The 26,161-nt window shown below is 35.8% G+C and overlaps 2 protein-coding genes across 3 annotated transcripts in view; both read left to right on the plus strand.

Annotated features, from left to right (window-relative positions):
- Window positions 1-26,161, plus strand: part of LOC112051269 (uncharacterized) — a 105,807-nt gene that overhangs the window by 2,740 nt on the left and 76,906 nt on the right. Inside the window, exon 2 of one of the 2 annotated variants that reach the window (XR_008251588.1) lies at window positions 165-3,969. Coding sequence is in view for 1 of the 2 variants with exons in the window: in XM_024089840.2 (XP_023945608.2) it covers window positions 165-290 (126 nt within the window). In the remaining variant the exon portion in view is untranslated. Of the gene's footprint in view, window positions 1-164; window positions 5,456-26,161 lie in introns of those variants that run through there. The other variant, XM_024089840.2, reaches the window with a different exon arrangement.
- LOC112051275 (chondroitin sulfate synthase 1) overlaps window positions 10,758-26,161 on the plus strand; it is a 44,079-nt gene continuing 28,675 nt past the window's right edge. The window contains exon 1 of the mRNA XM_024089845.2: window positions 10,758-11,860. Within this exon, the coding sequence (XP_023945613.2) occupies window positions 11,096-11,860 (765 nt within the window). The 5' untranslated portion in view covers window positions 10,758-11,095. The remainder of the gene's footprint in view (window positions 11,861-26,161) is intronic.

Genomic DNA, 26,161 nt, shown 5'->3' on the forward strand with positions numbered 1-26,161 from the left:
TGTAACAGAGTCAAAATATTATCACTCTAAACCCAACAACCCACATTACATTAGTGTGTTGGGTCTAAGATTTAAATCTCCTCTTACACTAGGAGGTACTGCCTGTAGTGAATCAGCAGTTCAATAATAAAATTATATAAAAAATACATGTTTACATGTTTCAGGTTATTGAATGTCTTCTAATTCTTGGAGAGTTGATGGATCTTGGATTCTCTGAAGGAAGAGTGTCAGCTGCACTAGCCAAGCACGAGTTCAATAGAGATAAGGCCTTAGACGAACTTGTATCTTAATGCCTATGAAATAAAGGTATATTTACACTGGATGCATATCTAGTAGCATAGTCAATGTTGTTAACATTTTTGAGTTCTGAAGTGTAACTCAAAATTAGTATGTGCTGGTAAATGTGCAATCAGCTATAGCACTCAGTGCAATCAGCTATAACAATCAGCACAGGGCCAGTAACTGTTGTTTTTACTGATGCAAAGAATTATGCCTACATACAGATGTAAGCTACTGTTTCATACAACTTAGAATACATATTTAATTCAAGAATACTCATATTGTTATAGGCTTTTAAAGGAAACTGTACAGTAGCCTTAATTGTCATATGATTACACAAAAACTGGCCAAGTGCGTGTCGGGCCACGCTCAGTTTCTGTAGATTAAGTTAACACTTTAATTCCTTATTTATTCTACAAAAATAATCTCTCTCACACTACAGGGTAAACGACAAAAAATTCATTGTCACTTTATGTCTATGGAAGGAACCTCAAAATTTTTTTCATTTCATGTTCTTTTTACCACTTTAAAGACATAATTAATTAATATACATACCCTTACCAAATCTAGAGTTACTGTACTGACAACTTTGTCTTTTTAAATACCAACGGAATTACTTAGTATGCAATTTTCGATTTCCAATTAGGTATGTTTTTTAAGTTGGTCGACTATTAATTACTCTTTAAATAGCAACTGCTAATAATAAGCATAAAAAAGCCCTATAGCCAGTAGAGGGTGGGGACATTTGAGTATAACAAAAATTTGCTCTTAAAAGCTTAATATTTTACAAATGGAGACACTATGAAATATACGAGCAAAAAAAAATCCCATTTTACATGTAAGGTAAAGAAAGGTAAAGGAGGTAGGTACCCTAAAGAAATATTATTCGAGATTTTATTTTAAGACTTTCTTGACATTTTTAATTTATATATTAAATACAGCTTTCTAGTAGTAATAGCCTCTGCGCTAATCCACAATCAAAAACCATAGAGAATGGAAATCAAACACTCTAAGGTACGGACTGTCAGTTACTGTCCCTGTGCAAATACCAATAAGGTTCAATTAAAACTGCATTGATCACCTTAAAACAGATTAAAATATAATGTAAAGATACAGATTATACAATATGTAGATATGTGCTCATCGAAATATTATGTAGATATTACAATGTTATTGTTAAAAAATTGTGGGTCCCTTAAGGGCAGGTTATATTGAGACAGTAATTCAGCTGTAAGCTTTATTAAACTAAATTGATACTTATTTTGTATTTCAATATTACATGTAATAAATATGTATTTTTTTATTTATTACTGTAATAAATCTATACTAATATTATAAGTGCGAAAGTAAGTCTGTCTTTCTGTCTGTCTGTTACCTTTTCACGGATAAACGGCTGAACCGATCAACATGAATTTTGATATAATGGTAAATCCGACCCCACTTAAGTGGGATAAGGGTAAGGAAATGATGATGGTAAATGTGACCTTCAACCCCTTAAGTGGTGAAATAGGGATAGAAAGCTTACATTGATTTCCACGAGGACATAGTCGCGGGCGTCCGCTAGTAATAGTAATAATAATAATAATAAAGTCTTTATTTATTTCTTACATTGATACAAATTAGTTATACAATTTTTAATAGAATTTTCTTTTTATTTTATGTTTGTATGAATCCCATTGTCTTGGGTATAGGCCTCCTCCAGCAGTTTCCATTTTCCTCTTTCTCGTTCGCTAGTATCAACAATAAATTAGTATAATATTTCTGGTTATTGATATGAGAAATGGAATGCACTATTTATGATACTACTGAAATAATGAGAAATGGAATGTACTAGATATGTAGTATCATAAATAGTGCATTCCATTTCTCACTATTACATATCAAAACTAATTTATTGTTGATACTAGCGAACTCACTAAGTAACTTAATTCTAAATAAATAAGTTTTTCTAAGTTAGCTATATACCATCTTTAACTGCATTGTCACATTACTGCAGTCATTTGATATCTCATTCAAATGTTAGTTTTAAAATTACTAAAAAATACTAATGTCAATCACTGTCTCAATACAAACCTGCCATAATACTAAGTGTAGTAGCTAGATGTATAGTAGAAAAGATATATCCTTGCAGAATAGTTGATACGCATTTATGACTAACAATATGACTGACAACAATCAAAATTATTGAAATGTATAAAAGCCATCACGAAATAACTAAAAACCGCTTGACGTACTAAGATGAAATTTGGCAGGGAGGTAGATTGCAGCTACTTGTCGTCCGCTAAGAGGTACGATTAAAGAGGTCTAAGGGCGAATGAAATTGTGGGCATCCGTTAGTAAAATATAAAACCTCTGAATCCTTTTGAATTGACTGGAGCACACAAACATATCTTGCAGTATTTTTTTACTTGTACCAGCCTTCGAAATTTTTTAGGAAACTGCCAATATTATACTTGTTTATACAATTCTGACCCATATTCGGCTCACGGCAGAGCTCGAGTCTCCTCACAGAATGATAGGGGTTAGGGTAATAGTCCATCACGCTGGCCCAATCGGATTGGCAGTTTCTCACACGCAGAGAATTAAGAAAATTATCAGGTATCCAGGTTTCCTCTAAATGTTTATCCTTCACTTTTTGAGACACGTGATATTTAATTTCTTAAAATGCACACAACTAAAAAGTTGGAGGTGTACGCCCCGGACCGGATTTGAACCCACACCATCCGGAATCTGAGGCAGAAGTAATATCCACTGGGCTATCACGGCTCTAAATTATTTAAATAGTTTAAAATAATTTATTACTTTACTTCATTTTAAAATTCAATTACTGTTGTCTTAATATTTTTTTTAAAAACTTAAATAACTTTCTACTGTAAACCAATTTGGCACTTTTAGCACTTTTGGCGATTAAATTTTTTTACGAATAGTTTCAGACCTCTAAACTCCATGATTACAAAATTAGAAGAAATGTTTATATTTTCTTTCAAATTCATGATAAATGAAGGAGCAGTGGCTTTTAAGCCATTTTTCTTTAGTATAATTTTTCTATTATTACTTCCTGCCGAAGGTTGTATATAATGTTCAAGTAATGAGAATAGCTTTTTCGCCAGGATGCTCTATAGATTAATATATGTAATGAAAATTTGATCAATTTCAACATAATATGAGGTGTTATTAAAATTGTCGCAGTTGTGGGAATTATATAGAGCAGATTTCCCATCAATTTTACGTCGTCGGGTTTTTAATTATTTCATTAATCCGGTTTGTAAATGCACTTTCAGTGATGTGTTCATAATACTAAATATATAAAAACGAAATTAACATAATACTTAAAACTGAGTAAAATAATAATAGTGGCTGAAAATTTTTGTGTATAAGCACTATTACTAATTAAAATTAATTGTGAAATTATTTGAAAATTATTGATTGTCTAAGTGTCGTAAGATCTTTAGGTGTTACTTTATTATAAAATAGAGTTTTATAAATTATTGATAATTGAGTTAGATTTTAATTATATTTGCTGTCTCAATTCAATTTGTATGATAAAATGAATAAAAAATAGGGATGATGTTTAAAATAGAAACTAGGTACTTATGAGTACATTTTATATTAATTAACATAATTAATAGATTAATTGTCTTCACGGCCTCCGTGGCGCAGTGGTATGCGCGGTGGATTTACAAAACGGAGGTCCTGGGTTCGACCCCGGCTGGGCAGATTGAGATTTTCTTAATTTCTTCAGGTCTGGCTGGTGGGAGGCTTCGGCCGTGGCTAGTTACCACCCTACCGGCAAAGACGTACCGCCAAGCGACTTAGCGTTCCGGTATGATGCCGTGTAGAAACCGAAAGGGGTGTGGATTTTCATCCTCCTCCTAACAAGTTAGTCCGCTTCCATCTTAGACTGCATCATCACTTACCATCAGGTGAGATTGTAGTCAAGGGCTTACTTGTAAAGAATAAACCTTGGTTTAGGAGTAAAATATGGTACGCCATATTAACGTACGGCGGTAGAAAGAAGTTGTAACGTACGGCAATAGAAGATAGAGTGGAATTGAGAGAAACAGTTGGTACTACGTTGAACGATTCCTGAATCCGTGCATAAAAAGAAACTGTCTCTAGCAATCGAGGCACGTTCCTGGTGTAACTTAACCCTTGATTAAGTATAAAAAAATATTCGAATATAATATATTTTTAGACAAATTGAAATGAAACAGCAACAATATTTTGTGCAATTCCATTTTTAGACTTTAATTGTTTAGCGCACTATTTTGCCATTGCTCCACTTAAGCAGAGGTCACACTGCTGCGTCCAACTGGAACCAATTTCTTTCACTTGGATACCTTTGGTATGACCTACAATTTACGCTTTCGCTTCTCGGGGCAGGTCCTTTATAACAAATGACGCCATTTCGGAGATCTATATATGTTTTTTTTGGCGAATTTAGTGTCCAATCCGGAATTGAACTTAGTTGAAATTTATTTGTATTTAAATTGTAAATAATAATATAAAAATAAAGCTGTGCGATTCGCATCATTACTTACTTTATTCGTCCATTTGCATTATGTATTTATGGTGTTTTCTATGTAATGGCTGGTTTACATTGCAGCGTGCATAATATTGGCACATCTATTCGCCGTTGGATTGTCGTGGATACGACGCTGCCTATGGCTTTGGATGTCTTGGCAAGATATGTGTTAGTGTGTATAAACAGAAGGAGAGTTACTGCACTGAAGACACAGTTACTGCACTGGTGCGTAAGACTGACAGTCAGTCAGTTTTACTTATCTGCACACCTTATCTCTAAACGTATTCATTCTTGTTTTAGGAAGTACAAAATAATTTACATTTAAGCTATACCTATAGCTTTTTACAAAGTAACTTAAATGTTTCGTTTAAATTATAAATAAATTACGACTATTATGACATACTGGGCTATAAAATTGGTTTGAAATGTTGCTGGATCAATGTGAACCGGCCATAACTTAGTGTGTGATTGAATGTATGATGAATTAATTAATATTTTGTTTGTATAAAGTTGTGTATTTATAAGAATTTTAAAGCTGTAAAGAAATTATATATAAAAATATATAAAGTTTATACTATACTTATACGTTACAGATCTGTAAACGTGCTTTTACTTTTCTTTCTTTTTATAAAATCTCGAAAAAATTATAACATTGTTTTCCTTGAATTTTTAATAATGTCTGTTTATATAATAATATTCGAATCGAAGTCTGGTAATTGAAATTTTTTAAATAGTCTAAAATTTTTTAGTAGTAGCTTATGTCCACCACGCTGTTTCAAGGCGGGCTGGTGGGTTTAGGTTGAACACCATCATCACTTCGTTAATGCAGGGACCGGGTCCGACAGCCTATCGTGCTCTCCGAGGCACGGGTGTGTAATTTAACACCACCAATACAGCTACGGACTGTGAAGTTTAATGAATTTATTGATAGCACAGTTTTTTTAGGTATTTCTTAACCCTAACCACGACTTGTACGTAAGTATGTAAGGCCCTCGGTATCCTAATCCACATGGCTAACCGCAGGGGTTGTTTATGGGTCCGCTCTGATATTGCAATAGCCGAACTGTGATGCTTTCTTTTAAATGCGGAAACAACCGCCTTGTGTTCAGAGCGGACTCGAAGTTTGGCGCAAACTATACCTAGTTTAAAACAATTTTTAATCGGTTGAGTAGTTTTTGTTTTAAATCCTAACAAACATACAAAATAATATATTAATTTAATTACTCTTTAAATGTTAATTTTAAAGACACTTACCTACCTATAAAATTATCAGATAGCCTCATAGATATTAAAAAAAAACAGCTGTCTCCAGTTCTGTATTAGGGTTGCATAATGATTAGCTTCCACAGATGCGCATCGTACGGATCGGATGCATCGCATCAAACGGATTTTAGTATTCTTAACCGACTTCAAAAAAGGAGGAGGTTCTCAATTCGACGCGTAGCTTTTTTTTTGTGTTTTATATTTGTCACCTCATAACTTTGTCATTTCTTAACCAATTTTGAAAAATTGTTCGAAAGAGTGTACCTACTTCCAGGTTCGTCCCATTTAATTTTCATGAAAACCTGTAATACCGAAGTTCCCCGTGCTGTGGCGCTTTCATTCACTATGCTATTTAAACTATTTAAACACTAAAAACAGAAAAATAAAATCGTTTTAACAAAAAAATTTAACCGACTTCTAAATCACAAAAATAAACTAAACAGCGAAAAATAACATCGTATGAACCTTCTGATCAATTTAAAGGCGGTGCCAACACAGTGATGGATTAACTAAAGCCGATTAAAAACCTGGATCTGAAACGGCTTTAATGTTAATAAAACACTGTGTTAGCAACTCCTCCAAAGTGGTCAGAAGATGTTTATTTTTGTGATTATAAAGTCGGTTAAATTTTTTGTTAAAAAGATTTTATTTCAATAGAAATTAAAAAGTCATACAAATTCGACCACTGATCCACATCGAACGGATTTTATCGATCGTAAAATTAAAAAACCGTTTGATGCGATGCTTCCGATACGTACGATCCGTGGACGCCTGCCATTAGAAGTATAACAAGAGTTTTCAATTTGCCTAAATATCTAGTCAAAAGTATGTCCACATTATAACCAACGCCAAAGGGTCTTTTGAAAATGGAATATCCATACATAATACTCGTAGATATCAATTCTTTGAACACGTGTAGCTTTTTAAAATTGTGTTAACAATGTTATATTTCTTACCTATCAGATATTTTAATTAAAACATTACATAATGAGTATTTTTATCTGTTTATCACAGTTATTGTGAAATCAACAGGTTTAGGTACACAATTGTTACATTTTACGTACGTAGCTGCGTTCAAATTATATTAGTGTTAGCACTTTAATGTTACAAATACAATCCTACCTAATCTAACATAATGACAATTTTTGATGATTCCAGTAATTTTATATTTTTTTAAAACTAATCTTTGCATACTTACTTACCTACTTAAAATAAATCTGTAGAGAGGTCAATTCTGTACATGAAATACCTATATTTTCAAAATAACTATCATGGGGTGATTAGTGATCGATACTGATGCCAAAAATGCAATCAGTAAAATTTTTGCCTGTCTGTAGGTATGTCTGTCTGTCTGTATGTTCGTTATAGAAACAAAAACTACTCGACGGATTTTAACGAAACTTGGCACAATTAGTCTTTAGACCCTTGGGCAGGTTTTAGTTTCATCACGCTACCATAAATAGGAGCAGAGCAGTGAAGGGAAATGTTGGGAAAACGGGGGAAGTTACTCCATTTTTACAGCGATACTACTTGTAAGAGCTGGATTAAAGAGGTTAAGGGCGGACGAAGTCGCGGGCGTCCGCTAGTAGATAATATGTATTTTTAGGCAAATAAAAGAAAGTATTTTGAAGTTAAACGGTTTAAATGTCTTAAAACGTTGCTTTCGTTATTAATGTAGGTAGAATTATCAACATCTTTTACATATAAGAGGGGCAGTTTGGGTAGGCCAAGGCTGGGATGTGCTTTCCCTTTTCCTGTACCTACACAGAAAAGCTCGATATTTATAGCCCAACCTAGGACTCGAACCCACAACTTTGTGACCCGCCACACTAAATCACCGAGACTTACGAGTTACCTACTTATCTATTCAACAACTAATATCTATATTTTATAATTTTTTACAAGTAAAATTGGGTACTCTTTACAGGTAAACTATTGTTTAATATAATTAATAGTTTGTACTGATAATGATAAACTACATTGTTGATTTTAAGGAAAATATATTTCTTCTGTAATATCTGTAATTCTTTACGAGTAAATTGTAAACTATTATAGGTACAATATAATATCTTCTGATAAGGGTAACAACATCGATGTTTTCAAGGAAAACTGAAAAGTCGGATTGATTTTGTGGTAAAATTCTCCGAAGGGACCTGAGTTCGAGTCTTGGAGTTGCTTTTGGGGTCAATAATTTGCCTCATAAGAAAACTCTGAGTCACACAGCGGGTGATGGAACGAGCTATGCTCGGAGTATCTCTTCGTGAACGAATCAGAAATGAGGAGATCCGTAGAAGAACCAAAGTCACCGACATAGCTCAACGAGTCGCCAAGCTGAAGTGGCAATAAGCGGAGCACATAGTTCGAAGAGCCTATGGACATTGGGGTCCCAAGGTGCTGGAATGGCGAACCTGCACTAGAAAGCGCAGTGTTAGTCGACCTCCCACCAGGTGGACTAACGACATTAAACGAGTCGCAGGGATTCACTGGATGCAGGCAGCTCAGGATCGTGATGTTTGGAAGTCCCTACAAAAGGCCTATGTCTAGCAGTGAACGTCCATCGGCTGATATGATGATGATGGGTAAATAAAATGTTTCCTAGCACGGAATCGAGAAACAAAAATAACCAGTCGTATTAGTGACGCTGGACCCGCCGCGTCTAATGTTACAAAAATGCTGTCTCTAATGAATTCAACCCTTGGGTGAAGGACAACTCCGCATGTGACCTCCATTCGCCCTAAGGGTACTATCACATTAGGTTGTGCAGCTTATTGGTTTACTTTATTAATCACCGATGCAAAAAGAGGGGTGTTGTAAGTTTGACGTGTCTATCTGTCAGTCTGTGGCACCGTAGCTATGGTAATATATCGCCTCGGGTGTAATTTTCAACTTACCGCACTTATATCATAATCTATACTAATATTATAAAGTTGAAGAGTTTGTTTGTTTGTTTGTTTGTTTGATTGATTGAACGCGCTAATCTCAGGAACTACTGCTCCGATTTGAAAAATTCTTTCAGTGTTAGATAGCCCATTTATCGAGGAAGGCTATAGGCTATATATTATCCCAGTATTCCTACGGGAACGGGAATCACGCGGGCGAAACCGCGCGGCGTCAGCTAGTGTACTATAACGTTATCAATCTAAGCCTGCCAACTCAGCAACAGCGTGGTGGGTCTTAACTCCATATCCCCTTTTCTAAAAGGAGGGAGGCCTGGATCTGTGGGCCGTTAAAATAGGCTGATAATTAGGACGATTTGATAATGTAGCTGATGAAAAAATGGTTATAAGCGTTTCAGCAATTTCGGAGCCTATTTACAAATAAACAAACGAAAAAGTCTTTCCTCTTTATAATATCTATACTTATAATAAATCTGTAGAGAGGTCAATTCTGTACATGAAATATTTTTCCAAAATAACTATCGGGGGGTGATTAGTGATCAATACTGATGCTAAAAATGCAATCAGTAAAATTGTATGTTCGTAATAGAAACAAAAACTACTCGACGGATTTTAACGAAACTTGGTACAATTGTTCTTCATACTTCTGGGCAGGTTATAGTATACTTTTCATCATGCTACCATCAATAGGAACAGAGCAGTGAAGGGAAATGTTAGGAAAACGGGAGAAGTTACTCCATAATTTTAGGTTCCGTCGCGTGTGCAGCCTTAATGAATCGGGTAGGGGTAGGGTAGGGTAGGGTAAGGTAGGGTAGGGGTAGATGAAAGTTTACATCGACTTTCACGCGGACGAAGTCGCGGGCGTCCGCTAGTTAGTAATATAACAAGGGTGGTATATGTGCTCGTGTGGTATAACTCTTATGTGTTCTCAGGATCCCATCTGTCAAGCAAATGAGTTTGCCGACGTCTCCCCACATGTGCGGCCGAGACTGCTCTTCTTTGATTTTTTTTTCACTTTCATAAAACAGATAAAACTGCAACGAGGCGAAGTTTACGAACTTTTAACGAACCCTATCTTCCAAGAACTTTTTAAATAGTAATTTTGAATTGAAGAGCATTCTCAGAGATAATTTTAAATTTTTAGGGCCCTTGGGGAAAAAGTGTAGATACCGTTATTTAAAGTTATTTGGTTAATGTTAGTATTGAAGAAGAAATAACTCTTGGTGCTCAAATGCTCACTTAATTTCTTCAGAAGGACTGCACGAATGCTACTACTTTCTAAAACTGACTGACTTATGTAGCCAGACAAAAGTCGATTAAGATAAGACCCATTTCTAAAACTGTTATTAAAGTTTCACAGCCTCACTGTAAAGGTCGTAGCATTTTCTTTACAAAGAAAACATCGTATGGCATTCCTAATTAGCTAGTACTAGATTCGTGAAAGACGTCGGATGCAAGTAATTTGCTCTTATGAATGTAAATAGCTCTCCGCTCACGCCAACATATGCTCAGCGCTTCGCACCGCCGGTGTTCACGAGATGCCTTTGACGGCGCCGCGTAGTTCCGCGCACGTTTCCGCCACCCGGCTGCCAGACAATGCTCGCATAACACCACATTGTCTATCATATCTTGTCATTGCCCACCGATGAATGGGACAAGTTCATTCGAATATAGCATACTATATAAGCCTCGACAAGGAAGGGTATAGAACGGGCCTCGGGTGCAAGCGAGACGCGGAGCTCCGGCCGCGGGCTCGGACAGCCGGACTGGTCGAGTTTTGTTTTCAGACGGCCCACTTGCATACTGCAGTAGTACGGCGAGCGGCGCACGAGTCAAACGGGTTCTCGGTGTCGTCGACGTCGTAATGAACGTCTCGCATTTCGACACGCGTCGCGCCTCGCCGCGCTCGCTCCGTCCGCGCCGCCGATAGCATCTGCAAATTCGATATTTAGATCGTGACACCGCGATACTTGTGATCGATTTTGCGTGACGTGATAATTTGCCGGCAATGTGATCTGACAGAATGCTGACCGCCCACTGATGTCCCCGCGTGAAAGGGGTGAATCGCATATCCCTGGAATGCACGTGCGGTCGTAACAGTGGATGTGTTCGTTGATGTAGTCCTTTTAAGATGCCGCGAAGGAGTAAATGGATGCATCTCGTGGCCGGCGTAGTCGCTGGCGTCACTTTGGGTGTATTTCTAAAATTATGCTTGAGACCTTCCTCGAGGACTTCAATAGAAGCCTGTCCGAATAATGCTAAATTGTACGTCGCGCCTGATCCTTTATCGATAGTAGATTTAAAGGCCGATGAAACTTTGTTCAACTCTAATAGAACTTTAGTGTTTGTCGGCGTCATGACGGCAGAGCAGTATTTGACCAGCAGAGCGAGAGCAGTTTACGAAACGTGGGCGCAGGACTTGCCGGGTAGAATTGCGTTCTTCAGTTCGGAGGTGTCGCGAGCGCCAGGATTACCTTTGATACCGCTGCGAAGCGTCGATGACAGTTATCCTCCTCAGAAGAAGTCCTTTTTGATGTTGCTGTACATGTTCGAGCATTACGGCGAGAGGTTCGAGTGGTTCATGCGGGCAGACGATGATGTTTACGTTAGGGGTGACAAGTTGGGGGAGTTCTTGCGGTCAGTGGACAGTAGAAAACCTCAATTCATCGGACAAGCGGGAAGAGGAACGAACAATGAAAAAGACGCTTTAGCTTTGGATTACAATGAGAACTTTTGTATGGGCGGGCCCGGAGTGCTGATATCTCGAGAGACTATGCGGCGGGTGGCCCCTCACGTCAAGTACTGCTTGAAGCACCTCTACACCACACACGAGGACGTCGAGCTCGGCCGATGTGTTGCCAAATTTGCCGGCGTCTCGTGCACCTGGAGCTACGACGTGAGTTATGTTTTATTACTTTGCGTTTAACGTTTAGAGTTCATTTTCTGATACGCCATTAAAAGGCTATTGTGCGGGTTCTTTTGTTTGTGGCGTTTTTGTATTGCAAATTTTAAAATTATTATAATCACGAGCTCAGTTGATTACAGAGAGATTTTAAATTTCAATCCAATTATTAAACCGTTTAGACGTCCATCAGGTGGTTCATAACATGTGGTTATCGTTAATTTTGCATTTGAGTTACGAATGCCTCGAGGCTGTTTACTATATCTATCCACCTATAGCATTTAAAAGTATGCATCGAGTTCTACAAAGTTCTTTGTTTGTATATTTGTTTATCGGCCCAATGAAAGGAGGTGAAATAGGCTATCGAACAGGTAAAGATAATTTGGGATCGGATGCCTTTTGTCGAGGACGAACCACTACATTTGCTTTGATGAATCCCCAGTTTCTACGAAATGAAGAGCTTTCTTGGAATCAGAGTTGATATTTGTTTGTAGGTAGGTAACTACTTTACTGCTAGCTGTTGGCTACCTATATTTTATCATTTAGGAGTGATTTCATTGGCCTCAAACGATGAGGTTTTTGCATATCTAGAATATATGCAACAGCAATTTATATGTAGGTACGTTTGTACGTACCTACATATAAATTGCTGTTGTCATACTTGAGCGAAAGTTTTGCGAGAGTTTTTAACTATTAATTGTTATTTAAGCCTAAATATGGTTATTTAGTTAGAAGACTTCGTAGATAGCTTTTTTAAGTTAACTTTCATTTAAGTTTATTGAAACTTATTATACCTACTTATCCAAGGTTAAAAGCTAAAATTTTACGAAACAGGTATTTTTATGTGGTATTTTATAAATATTTGGCCGCATTAATAAAATATTTTTAAGTATACCTAACAAAAAATGTCATGTGTTCCACCATTTGAATTTTTTTTTTTTTTTTTTTTTCACCGTTTTCTGCACTTTTTCTCTAATTTTTATTTAAAATTGTAAATTTTGAGGCTACAAATAGGAATCGGTATCTACCGTAAGTTTAAATAAGCATTGAGAAAAAAAAAACATACATACAGCCGAACGTAGAACCTCCTCCTTTTTGGAAGTCGGTTAAAAAAAGAACAACCAATTGGCCCACAAAATGAATAAAAACTGAGATCCGCATTCTGAACTCTGAAACGCAGTTCGTGCCCAAACGACGATCAATTGGACCGAATTTCAGGGGAACACCGTTAGCTTAGGTTCAACGTCTCCGCAAAAATATTATCTTGCTCGAATAAGTAACTTCTCGCAGAACTAAGCCGGCGTCAGAAACCGGTTGCTGGTTGCGAACGAGAGTGTTGCGATGAGATGGTCCTCATTCATAGATCTTGTAATGAAGTAGACACGCCTGATGGCTCTAGGATGTCGACAGTATCTACCTATCTCGTAGTTTGCACAGAAAGTAATGCAGCTCTATTTATTTGCCATCATACTTCAGACAATGACATCCGACATCGTCCTGTGAAAACCAGTGACTGTGATTGTGACAATTTTCTTGGTTGCAAACGAGATTGTCCTCATTCATAAATTGTGTAATGAAGTAGATATGGCTGGTGGCTTTAAGATGTTGAAATGTGAGAGTATGCACAGAATTGATCCAGCTTTATTTCTTTGGAGTTCTACCATTCTGCTGTCGACATCGTTTTTTTTCAGTAGGTTGGGATTACAAACCTGAAATTATCATAAACAATTTTTGAATTGAAAACTAATTCCGATAAGGAAAAGCATCATGGCGATACTAAAAATCAACGAAGCGGTTAAAAAATTACTAATATGCAATTCTTTAGTAAAATAGGTATTTGCATGTCTGACCTCCGTATATCGGTTATCCTCTACGTCACAAAATGAGGGAACCGATAAGATAAACGTGCCGAATTTGCACGAATATGCGTAGCGTGGATCTGAGTCAGATTATAAAATTAACTACACTATAATTTCCTAATTGCGTATATAGTAAGAATTTATTTCCTGCGTCTGAGACCTGTTCACTCTTGCTTTGCTCCATGGACCCAGTAAAAGGGAGCAAGTTTAAATTGCAAGGCATTCTGTATAGGTATGTGCAGTTTTAACTCCGTGCCCTATTTAACTCCATTCAAAAAGGGGCAAAGTTGAAGGGACGACTTAGCTTGAAGAACAAAATTTGTTATAAAACTCGGTTTTTAAGCCGAAGTTTGAATTTTGTATCTTACCTTGAAGAAACGGTCTGTCGATTACACAAATCACTGTGGCCTATTATTTCATTTATCTCTAGGGTCCTCTGGCAAAGATTTGGTTACGCTGCAGCGGTCAACGGTGCAAAACACACAATCGAAATCAATTCCCTCAGTTCAGTTTATTGTCTGTAAACAATAATCTTTGTATGAGCTGTCTGGGGCAAATTTAATTTTTCAATCGTCAACCGTGTATACATAGTTCATGCAAGTGTATATTATATATGCATCTACTGTTCAGTCGTTTTGTCTGTTAATAATAAGTCAATGAGTTGTCTAGCTATTTTTATTTACTCAATCGTAACCAATCGTGTCCAGCTATTTATAATAGTCAGTGTGTTTATACGTCGATGATTTGTCTAGCAATTTTTTTTTGTAAATATTGTACTCGTATGATCTCTTTTGCCTTATATGTATATTATCGTTTAGGTTAAATTCAGACATGCAACAGTGACTGTTAGACGGTAGATCGAAAATCTTTTCAAAACTTATGTCGAGCTATTATCTATCTACCTTTAATATTATTCTGATAATAGTATCTACATTTCTGTGTATTGTACCCAAGTATACAAAATAATAATTAATTTATCTGTTTGTTTATCGAGCGTACAAATCATTGATCCTTGAAGACAAGGATAACGAAAAAATGCTGCTTTAATAAAATAATAGTTGTAATAAAATCCCAATAAAAATAATAGTCAAAGTGCCTAGATTGCCTAGTAGTACCTACTGTGCTAGATAGATATTTTTATTTAGGTAGGTAATTATGCCACAGAAAACATATGTACAAGTATGCCTTTTGCGTGATTTTGCGTAGTAGCTATCTACCTACATAACTTCTTTGCCTAGAATAATTATTATTATTTGATTTTTTTGTGTATGTAAAAAATCGTACTTGGCAAAGTTGTACATCTAAAAAAACGTTAAACATAAAAATAGTCCCATTTTTGGAAAAAAATTACTTTGCAGTAGAAAAAATTAACGTTTATTTACTTGAAACAACTATTCAAAAACAATTACCAAGTATAAAATCAACGCTTAATTATTTTTTCAGCACATGGTATGATTAAACTGCACTGAAGGTAGGGATTTTTTTAATTTTGTACAAAAATCGATATAACTTGAAAACCGTAAAATTTCGGCTAGCATATTTAGTAAGCCTTGATGCCGGATATAACCTCTTAAAGTATGCCGTAATATTTACGGGACACCCTGTACTTATACTTTTTGTTATCTTCCCGTGTTCTCTAAACGTTGTTTGGGTGATTGTTACTTTCTGGTGATAATTTTCGATACCCAAGTGGCAAAACGTGAATGTGTCGTCATGTAGGTCGATAGAAATCTTGTTTACGTCGAGGACGAGAAAATGTTCGTATGTTTGTAAAAGAAAGATCTTTTGCTAAATATTTACTTTTAATAGAAACACTTTCAAAGCCCAAAGAAACTTTACAACCTTATAACTGCTAGTGATACCTCCGTGCTCGTAGGGTAGTAGCTTGCCACGAACAAAGACTACTGGGAATCGAACCTACGATCTGTTGTAAAGGAATGCTGACACAACTGTGGCAGACATCGTCAATACGCCAATATGGCTATAAAATAGATTAACCTACAGATACTTTACGGGATTACTTTTCCTGAATGATTTACGGGATTTGACTCCCAAGTAACCAATCCTCGTAAATAGGTAGGTAGCTGTCGTAAATCTAAATTTCAAATTTGGCTGGACACTCGACCGCGTTTCTCGATAAAAAGAAATACTTGGAAAATATTTGATCTTGATGTAGACAGTACAAGGACGACGAGTCGATAAAACCGCAGTAGGTATAGGCTCAGATATTTCTAAACACACAGAAGCCTACGTGAGTTAATCTCCTCTTTACACATTACTTATCGGTGCATGAATATAGTTAGCTTGTTGAGAATGATAGAATAAAATGCTTGTAAATATTTCTACGGTGTCTTTTATCTCCTAAATTGGCAAGTCTAAAAGGTGCCGTTTCTATAAATAGAAGCAGCTACATACTTTAACTTGGATAGACGAAACATAGATTTGTGTAAAAAGGCAAGAACGAGGTTAAGAATGCCTTTGACGATAAGATAGTGTATATTCAGAGGTAGAATATTACATAGCTTAGGTCGGCTTTCATCCAATAGTTGCCAGTCAATTCTGGAGAAATGGTAAATATTCCCAATGTGTTAAAAACATGGCTACAATAGATACATGAAAAATGTAAAGAGATATCGTTGATGTTAACCTTTAACTTACCAAGCAGTGGGGGTACAAACCCATCTCTCTGGCCTAGACGTCTAAAATGATTCGAATGGCTAAAACAAAAATGTATTTTTGTCTGCTAATGTAAACAAATCCTGCGGTATCAACATCGCTCAACTTATTACAAATTATAATGGCAGCTGTGTGCTCGCATCACAAAAATGACGCAGGTAAATTAAGCACTGAACATCTCATATTGTACTGTTGCTCTTATGTCCTAAGTGATATAACCTAAAATTGCTTGTGACGGAATCTAGAGGCTGGGTCTAAGTAAAAACTGGCGGACCTCACGCCACTTTGAGTTTGAACCAATAACCGGTAGCTATTGATATTTTTTTGCTATCTGTTGATGTCGTAAGGTTATTCAATATGCGTAAAATTAATGCTTGTGGATATCTTCCACTCTGAGATAAATGCATGATTGAAACATCGAAATTATTTTATTATTATATTTTTTTTTAGAGAATTTTTGCCATATCTCTTAAATATGACCAACATTCCCTTGCCCCTCCAACTAGTCGTTAGAGATTGTACTGAGAGACTTAGGTGTGGGTAAGACCATAATCTCGGTGATGAGTCCGACTGCTTTACCGTTAAGCTATTGAGGCTTTTGATATCACAGCCACTCCTTTATGGCCCAGAAGCATAGACGATAGGAGCGATAGAAAGGATAAATACCTTAAGGACTGCCTGGAGAACTAACATGTCGATCCTCGATTAGTAAATTTAAAGACTTGAAGAAGCTGAGGTTGGACAGTAGAACTCATAGAAAATGTACACTCTCTTTCTATTGCTACAGAAGTACCTTCTTAATTTGCATGGATACTTTTTAATACCGTCTCCTTACCCTTAGATAGTTAGTCTCCATAATCAGCGACTATAAAAGTTATTTTTCCTAAATTTTTGATCGAAATAGAACAAACTAATAATATACTCGTAATTTACTAGATTAGTATTATATATAAATAAACATTATTTCAGTGAGTAGAAAAGTATTTATTACTAATGATGAGAAAGTTTGTTGAGGTGAATCAGCTGTGCCAGTATCCACTGAGTAGGCACGGACATCTTAGTCGTGCTAGAAAGGCGTCTCCAGGGACCGCCGCGCCGGGTCCCACGTGTGTGTAATTACTCTGGGTCATTCATCCTTCGCACCGGAACTTGGCAATGAATACATTGCATTGTTGGAGGATCAGCGATTGATGTCTCACGTTGTCTTGTTGAATAAATAAGAACTGAGATTTTTGTTAGTGTACAATACGGATCGCTAATGCTCTATATTGGCAAAGTATTCAGTAGTACAGGCGCAGAGAGGTCCCTTATATTTGCGTCATCTGACGTTATACCATAGGGTTTAGGTTATAGATGACTAGCTGACGCAGCGCGGTTTCACACGCTTGGTTCCCGTTCCCGTAAGAATACGGGGATAGAATATAGCCTATAGCCTTCCTCGACAAATGGGCTATCTAACACTGAAAGAATTAGCAAATCGGAAAAACAAACAAACTCTTCAGCTTTATATTACAGTATTTATAGACATTTTGTCCAATTCCTCTATGATTTAATTTCTTTCCTCATGGACTATATTTAATTCAATATTTTTTTTTGATTTGTTCGTACCTAAGACAGAACAACCAAAAACTGAAGTCTCCGGAGTTTTAGGTTACAATAAAAACCTTTGATGTTGTGTCTTTGTTAAGTATTTAGTATATGAATTGCCGCCCAAAATCCTCTCTTAATCTATCTAACAACCAAAAACAGAAATCTCCACAGTTTTAGGTTACAATAAAACCCTTTGATATTTTTGTTAAGTATTAGTATGTTTGTTTAGTATGTGAATTGCCGCGCCAAAATTTATCTAATCCGAAGCCTATTTTCATCACAGCTCGATTTATGTATCGAAATGACAGAATATAATTTGAAAATAGAAAAATGTATTTCACTTAAATTCCTTTGTCTTAATCGCTGGTGTCCAGGAGTCCTGGATGAAATTCTAAAATAATTTCAATTGTTTAATTGATTGATCAGTTCACATTCGATTGTTTTATTTGTACTACTTTCATTCTTAGTTCAAACTCCTTAATCTTGCTTTAAGAAAACATAATATTAGACTTTTGAAATGAATTTATTTTATTATATTTTATTTAAATTATTTTGAAATAAATTTACTTGACTTTGAAAATATTATCTCATACTGAGAATTGGATCTAAAGCACTATATGTATATTCTGCCGACAGCAAGCAAAAACTTTAGGGAGATAGTCACTCAGTCAACACATGTCCACTTGTTTTAGCAATATGAGAAGACGGTTGACATTTAGGAGTATTGAAGCAGGAAACAGTGTAAGCCAATATGCACCATATCACGTGGACAATTCGCGTCATTATTGCATAAAAAATCGTGGAAGCTAATCACGTTTTCACGGTCATCGAGGTCGAAGCGTCACCTACATCCGCAGGGTCACTGCCCCGTTGGAATTAGTCCACGAGAAAATAAGTCATTTACATAAATTATATCTAAATGGAATTCGGCCTTGGAATAGGATAAATAAATAAACATTTCTTCTACTATAGTTAATTGTTAAAATACAAACGTTTGCTGCGTCTCCGTCTGTCCGCGCTAAACTCAAAAACGGACTGGTTTTCATGCGATTTTTAACAATAGATAGAGTGATCTATGCGATAGGTTTGGTTTTTTATGATTTGTCAAGATTTTGTGTAAATTGATTTAATTAAATGGAATAAATGGAAGTAACTAACCTTAGTACCCTGCCTTATCCCTTGGTATAATTATAACAAAATCATGCATACATGGCATACCTTCCTATAGAATAAATTACTACACCCATCTTCTGAAAAATGCTTATGTAGAGTGACATCGATTTTCTCGCGAACAAAGTCGTAGGCAGCAATCGCTAGTACCTGCTTAGATGTGTAAAGGCGAAGCATACTTATAATTATAACAAAAAATCTAATACAAAATCTTGACAAATAGATTTAAGAGTCGGTACGGAGTAGCTTAACAGAAGATTTGATCAAGTAGACCTGTTTTTAGAGTGTTCTTCGAGTTTAACTGTCTGTATATTATCTTCGCGGATATACATAATACATATTTCCATACTTTGTGGTCATCATAATGGTTAATGGGCGTGTGTTTTCTTCCTCAGTTCTTCATTTGCATTTGATCGTGGTAAGACTATCTCGCGTGTATTTTTTTATTTGTCGAGCTATTATTTTACTTGTCCCATAGAACATAAACCACTTAAGCTGCTTTTTTATATCCGTAAACTGTCTAGTATTATTTGTATGTGTATGGTATGGTTTAATCTTGCAAGTTAAATTAGAAGGATTTCATAACGTTCGATTAGAATTAGACTCTTCATATTACTTTATAGGTACGTAGTATAAATTGCTGAGATTAAATCCAGTGCTGGAAGTTTTCTGTATTTTTTGCTTATTTAGTATTCAACGATGAAGCGGTACATGAGTTATTGAGTTTTAATTCGGAATCAAAATTTTCCTCAATTTCGTGATTTCTTTCAACATCTTTCGTCATGCTGTAAAATCAACTAGATAGAGGTTTAGTTTAAAGGGCAGAGTTGGTATAGTTAACATTCCACAAGAGGCGAAGGTTGAGCTATGTTTGGCGCAAGGAGTTCGTTTATAGCTTTAAAGTTGATGGAATATGCTATGAATTTAGCAGGTAAACTATAAACTACGTTCCTTCTACCTTGAGGTAATTAACCAATGGAAATTGCGCGTACTTCCTGTGACTACTTTTTACTTCCGCAATTGACATAAAAATTAGCGAAGGAACGTCAAAATCAAAATGTTAATCTGCGGACGCGACACAAACATCCTCTTAACATAAGCGTCACGAATTAAGTGAATCTATAGACACTAATGACCACCAGGAAATGTTAAAAGAAAACGTTTGTTTTAGCGGACTCAGATTTTTCAGAAAGATTACAAACATAAGAAAACTAATGTTGAACAAAGGTTATGATTCACAATATTTGCCAGGACAACTTAAATAATAAATTAATGATGGTGATGTCACGCACTTGTGAACGATGTGTATAGGGTTAAAGGCGTCTTTGACATATATCTAACACTCCCCTTTTCCGCTCAAGTCACTCTCCTCGCCTACCCCAAGTAACCCATTGAGCTCGAACGCCACGAGCACACTGAAGCCGTCCGTACCGCAAGTCGTTGCAACGCGGCGATAACATTTGTCTGAATAAAAATATTTTTTAATCTAATTGAAGTTACTAAATTTAAATTTTAAGGCTTTTAAACTCACTTTTCACAATGCTTCACAGTGAAAATGATATCTCTATAGATTGCTATTTTACGCTAGTGATTTTGAAACTACATTCAAATTACAGGAGTTAGAGTAAATAATCAATTATTAAAAAGTATAAAAAAAGCAATAATATAGTGGACGCTTTCATAATATGACCCTGAAGTTAATTATACAATACCAATGCTAAGTTAACATGTAAATGTGTTGATGTCTGATGGAAAACATGTGAAACCTTCATTTGGCTTTTATTTGTTTAAAGCGCATTTTGTTGCGGAATCAATACGCGTCGATATATTAAAGTATCCGAATTTGTTTTCTTGTACGTCTTAATTTAGTTCCCACATTTTTACTCATATTTATTTATTTATTTAAGCCTTTTACAATCTAAATTACATAATATTTATTACATGCTAAGTATATTGTTAAATTTCATCCCACGGCTGGGCAAAGGCCTCCCCCTTCCTCTTCCATTGTGTCCTTTCCATAGCTGATCGGGTCCAGTATGTACCTTCAAAGGCAATCAGATCGTCTTTCCATCTACTAATCGGTGTGCCTCTTTTTCTTTTTGCATCCCTTGGGCACCACGATGTTGTTACACTACTCCAATTGTCATTTGGTCTTCTTGTTATATGTCCTGCCCAGTTCCATTTCAACCGTTTTGTTATATAATACCGTAAGATTATCAGTAAGAAAATTCTGATAATCTTACTCATATAGATGATGTAAAAATTACGAAATACATACATACATATACAGATGGTTGGTTTTGGATCAAAGTGATTACAAAAGTAAGAAAACTAATGTAGGACAAAGGTTCACAATATTTGTCGTTAGCGATAGTAGAAAGAGAATCGACGTGCCATTTGGCTACAGGGGCTGATCTGATTGTAATTAAGCAATGGAAGGCGTATACAAAGTTCGAAGAACCGATAAACGTTGGTGATTTAAAGTGTTGACAAAGCGACACCGCATTATAAACTGCGATGTTGGTAAACCAACAGCAGCATCAAACTGTTTTGGGAGCCGCTGGAGGAAAGCGTCTCGAGACCTTATGAATACAGTGGTGTTTGAAAGTCCCGTGTCCAGCAATGGACGTCCAACGGCTGATGACTGTAATGATGATATGTTGGTGTCAATTAAAACAAATATATTGCAGTTGATAAGTTTGTGGAATAACACAAATTTATCAAATGTTAATCGGCGGACATAAAACAGACGTCCTTTGAATGAGGGCAATCCGAGACTGAATTGATAGAAGATACACTGTAAAAGATTCTTATAAACGAATCAAAGATATTATTGAGTAAACAAGTAACTAATATTGATCAGAATTAGGCGATTTTTGCGGAAATTCATTATGAAGTTGGAGGGAATTAGTCCGGATTTCGTTACGAAATTCACACAAAAAATACCTAATAATAATAATTTTTTTTTAATTATAAACGATCATTGATTTAAAAGAGCAACTGCTGAGTTTCTCGCATCGTCTTTCTCTGAAGAACTGCCTTCCGAACCGCTGGTAGAGTAATTGCAAACAGTCAAGCTTGACGTTTCAAAAGTGCTGAACTAAACTTACTTGAAACAGATGGATTTGAATTTCAATAATTAATGCGTTAAAGAAGACGGATTAGATTATTAAGAAGTACCTATATATGGCGTAAAAGAAGAATCTTACAAAGACGAAATAATAATTGAATATTGTAGTCGACATTTCCTGAGGATGGTGGACATTATAATGTAGTGCGTTATTAGTGGTGTTTGAGAGCCGTTGAGGTTTTTCGTCGATGATTTGGTATCGGGCAAAACTTCAAAAAAGCAAAATAAATCATTTATATTTATTGTTCACAATAATTAGTAATTAAAACATGCGTCTGACGATCCTACTTCCAGAAAACAATCGATCATAAATGTTTAACTAATCGATTGCAAATCATTGTAAACTCATTTCTGCTTCATTTGTAATTGGATGAGAGCCATCACATTCACGCGATCATATGCCTTATTTAGTTGTTTGCAAGATTCAAATTCGAGTGGATGCCATTGTTAGTTATGTACTTACTTGGGGTTCATACTTGAATTTATATAAGACACACACCAAGGTCAGTACAAATGGAGACGGGAAGAGTATTTTAGGCTTGGGTAATTGAGACCTTTGCGTTGAGTTCGGATCTGGGTCATACCATCAATGGACTAGCCGACTAGGTTGCCTTAACATAAAGGCATAATAATGTACTCCGAAATAGGTATGGTCGTTTGTTCAAACTGTTATTAGGTAGGGTAGTTACATAATACGAAAGTATATTCTGAATTCTGAGATAGGTTTAATTATCATGCTTGGTAGAAGAGGAAATGGGCAAAAGATTTTATTTTATTAAAAAAATAAGCCGTAAAAAATTTACCAGAACTGTAAAAACAAATTTTTTAATGTATGATATTGTATGTAATGTGTTATGCACGAGTATGTGCCTATTTTAATCCTTTTACTATGTAATGTAATTTATAGTGAATATGCTGGGCTACCTAAAAGAGGAGGTAGCAGCGTCATCGAAGGTTGTTCTTTTTAGTGTTTCATAGACTTAGTAGAGTGATAAGGCACTCAAGAGAGATAAGGCGAAGTACTTACCTACGAGTAAGGTAATGTACAGCCTTACGTGCTCTAGGAAAAGTTGCATTAGTAATTTCTCAGCAGAAAAACTATAAAACATTTACATTTTGAAGTCTTTAAAGATATTAAACAAGAGTTAATAATAGTGTAAAATGCAAAACCAGTATAGTAACACTCGTGCTAAAAATATTTTAATGGTACCTAGGTAATTGATGTCTTATAATTATAAGCTCAAGGTTGCAAATCAAATAAAAACTAACTGCCTATTGCTTTTAAAGCGCCATAAAAACTATAAATCGAAAGTTATTGGTTAGCAAATAGCAATAAAGTGCGATATTGTTTATTGCAGTTGGTAGGTAATTGTGCCACGAATTTGCGCACGCAGCATTTCCTACACCTAGACGAACAATGCCTGTGTAGGGTGACAAGATCTTATGTAAGCAAAGGCACCAAGTAGTAAGTAAAGGGGAATGCCCGAAACAAAAAACGAAAATAACCTCATTTTCCCTTCTTCAAAATTAATACTTACTCCACAGCTCCGGCCCATATGCAATGTCAATAAAAAATTAACCTTCCACACTATATACGTAATGAGGATAAAGATATTGCTTTCAAAAATAAATTAAGGGACTTTCTGGTCGAAAAGTGCTACTACACGGTATATGACTACATGAATGATAAATAACGCCTAAACTGGGTATCCATAATTTGCATTATATAATAAAATGTAACTTGTATATTATTATTGTATTGTATAATGTATATGTGGTATAGCTTGATTATTTAAATAAATAAAATGCCCGCCGACAAATACAACGTCGGCATTAGAAATCTAAGTAATACGAGTACCTATACATATACCCCCGTATAAATGTAAGTACATGGAGATGATAGTATGATGTATATATAAGGATCTAATAATTGGATTTTAAAGTACCATGTTTCTTGAAGAACAAAAACATTTTTTCTTCACTTCACTTCGCTTCTTGCTCAAAAAGTTCGCCAGTGTAACATGCGCTGTATTATTTTTTCTGTTACAAACAAGCAAACGAACAAACAAACAAACCAGTCTACAAAAATTGTCGTAAAACTCAGGATGTATGGTCAACGATCTTTGCCTGTATTCTCATAACTCTAGCATGAACACAGTACCATGCGTATATCTTGGCCGCAGTCACCGTGTTTGCCCGAACTATGCAAATGTTATTTCAACACGGATTGCGCGATAATATGCGAACGTCTGACAAAATTACATTACCAACTTGTTGCACCTTATCTGTTTTAATTTTTTATTCTACTTCACACATCCTTCTCACTGTCCATGGAGTCGCAGTGCTAAAAAATTACTCCGAACTAGTTTAGCGTGGCTAGTCGCCTCTAATGGTGTCTAGGGCTTGCTATTTTTTGTGCAAAGCATTCGCCTGGCTGTCAAACGCGGAAATATATAGCCAGTATTCTTGCCACCATTTTATGAGGGCTTGATTTGGACAGCTGTTAGATCAAGTTATTCATTCATTAAGAAGGGTTAGATCAAGTTTCTTACTAAGGACCTTTCCGAAATTACGTAAGAAATGAGGGCCTGGGGGTCTTCGCTTTGCTTATTTTAGTTACGTTAAAGTTACGTTAGCAGCGAGTAACATAATATGTTATACCCCAGTATCCCCAATATAGCATACCAGCACGACCTAATGACTCCTTCGATCTCAGCTGGATCTTTTGGATCAGTAGAAAGTGCGTTCGGACTATTAAAGACTAAAATACTAGACTGTAAAACGTTTAGGATACGCATAGGTAAAGGTTTCTCTAGTGATTATAATATACGGTCATGTAATGTAAGTAGTAAGTAATACTTGGTGGATGTTTTACGGCTTCCGCTAACGTAATCCGACAGACCACTCCACCGCCTGTGTAACGTCACATTTATCATCATCATACAAATATTGTACTGCATGTATCTAGGACGGCTGCATCGTAATTTACGTGAGAACAAACGAGACTGGCCATTGCTGCCTACTTTCTATTTGCGGATAGGAGGAAGGGCCTTTTATTGGATTACTTAAGCTTGAGTAGCTTGGAATATATCGGCCTAAGATCTCGAGGTTGGGTCATTTATCGAAGCAAAATCATCAATTTCGACTGCTAATCCATTTACTTTGCCCAACAAAAATATTTGAAAATATCTTCAATGTACAGAATGTACAAAATGTACAGAATTCGTATTATAAGTATAGATTCTAGATGCTGCTAGTAGTACTCTGTGCCACGGTAACGTTTGGTGTTACAAACGGTATAAGTAAAATCTGAAATTGCCAATCTATACTAATATTATAAAGAGGTAAAGTTTGTAAGTTTGTAAGTTTGTCACATTTTTTAAATGGGGTAATCTTCGGAACTACTGGTCCGATTTTAACAATTCTTTCACCAGTAGAATGCTACATTATCGGGGAGTGCTATAGGTTATATTTTATATTGGTATCATATATATTAGCTGAGTTATCACAGTTTTTGTCATACAGGTCGGACTGAAAATCCTCATATACAGACTTATTCGCATGCGCTGCCTTAACTATTGTGTAAAATTGAAATTAATATATGGAGACTTTATGTATCTTTAAAAGTTCTACAAAAAAGTCCGCGACACCATATACCTATCTTCTATACATTAGCAGATATAGTACCTTTTGTGTTTTAAAAATTATTAATTTTATATACTTAGGTTTGCGTCATTATTTATGCTACTTAACTTAAATCCTTATCAAAATAAATTATTTAATAATCACAAGGGTATTATGGAGATAAGATTTGCCCTTTACAGTATGTTAATTACTTAAATAGTTTCGGAGATAATACAAAATTTCTAA

This window comes from Bicyclus anynana, chromosome 17 (assembly GCF_947172395.1).
Source record: "Bicyclus anynana chromosome 17, ilBicAnyn1.1, whole genome shotgun sequence".
Classification (NCBI taxonomy): domain Eukaryota; kingdom Metazoa; phylum Arthropoda; class Insecta; order Lepidoptera; family Nymphalidae; genus Bicyclus; species Bicyclus anynana.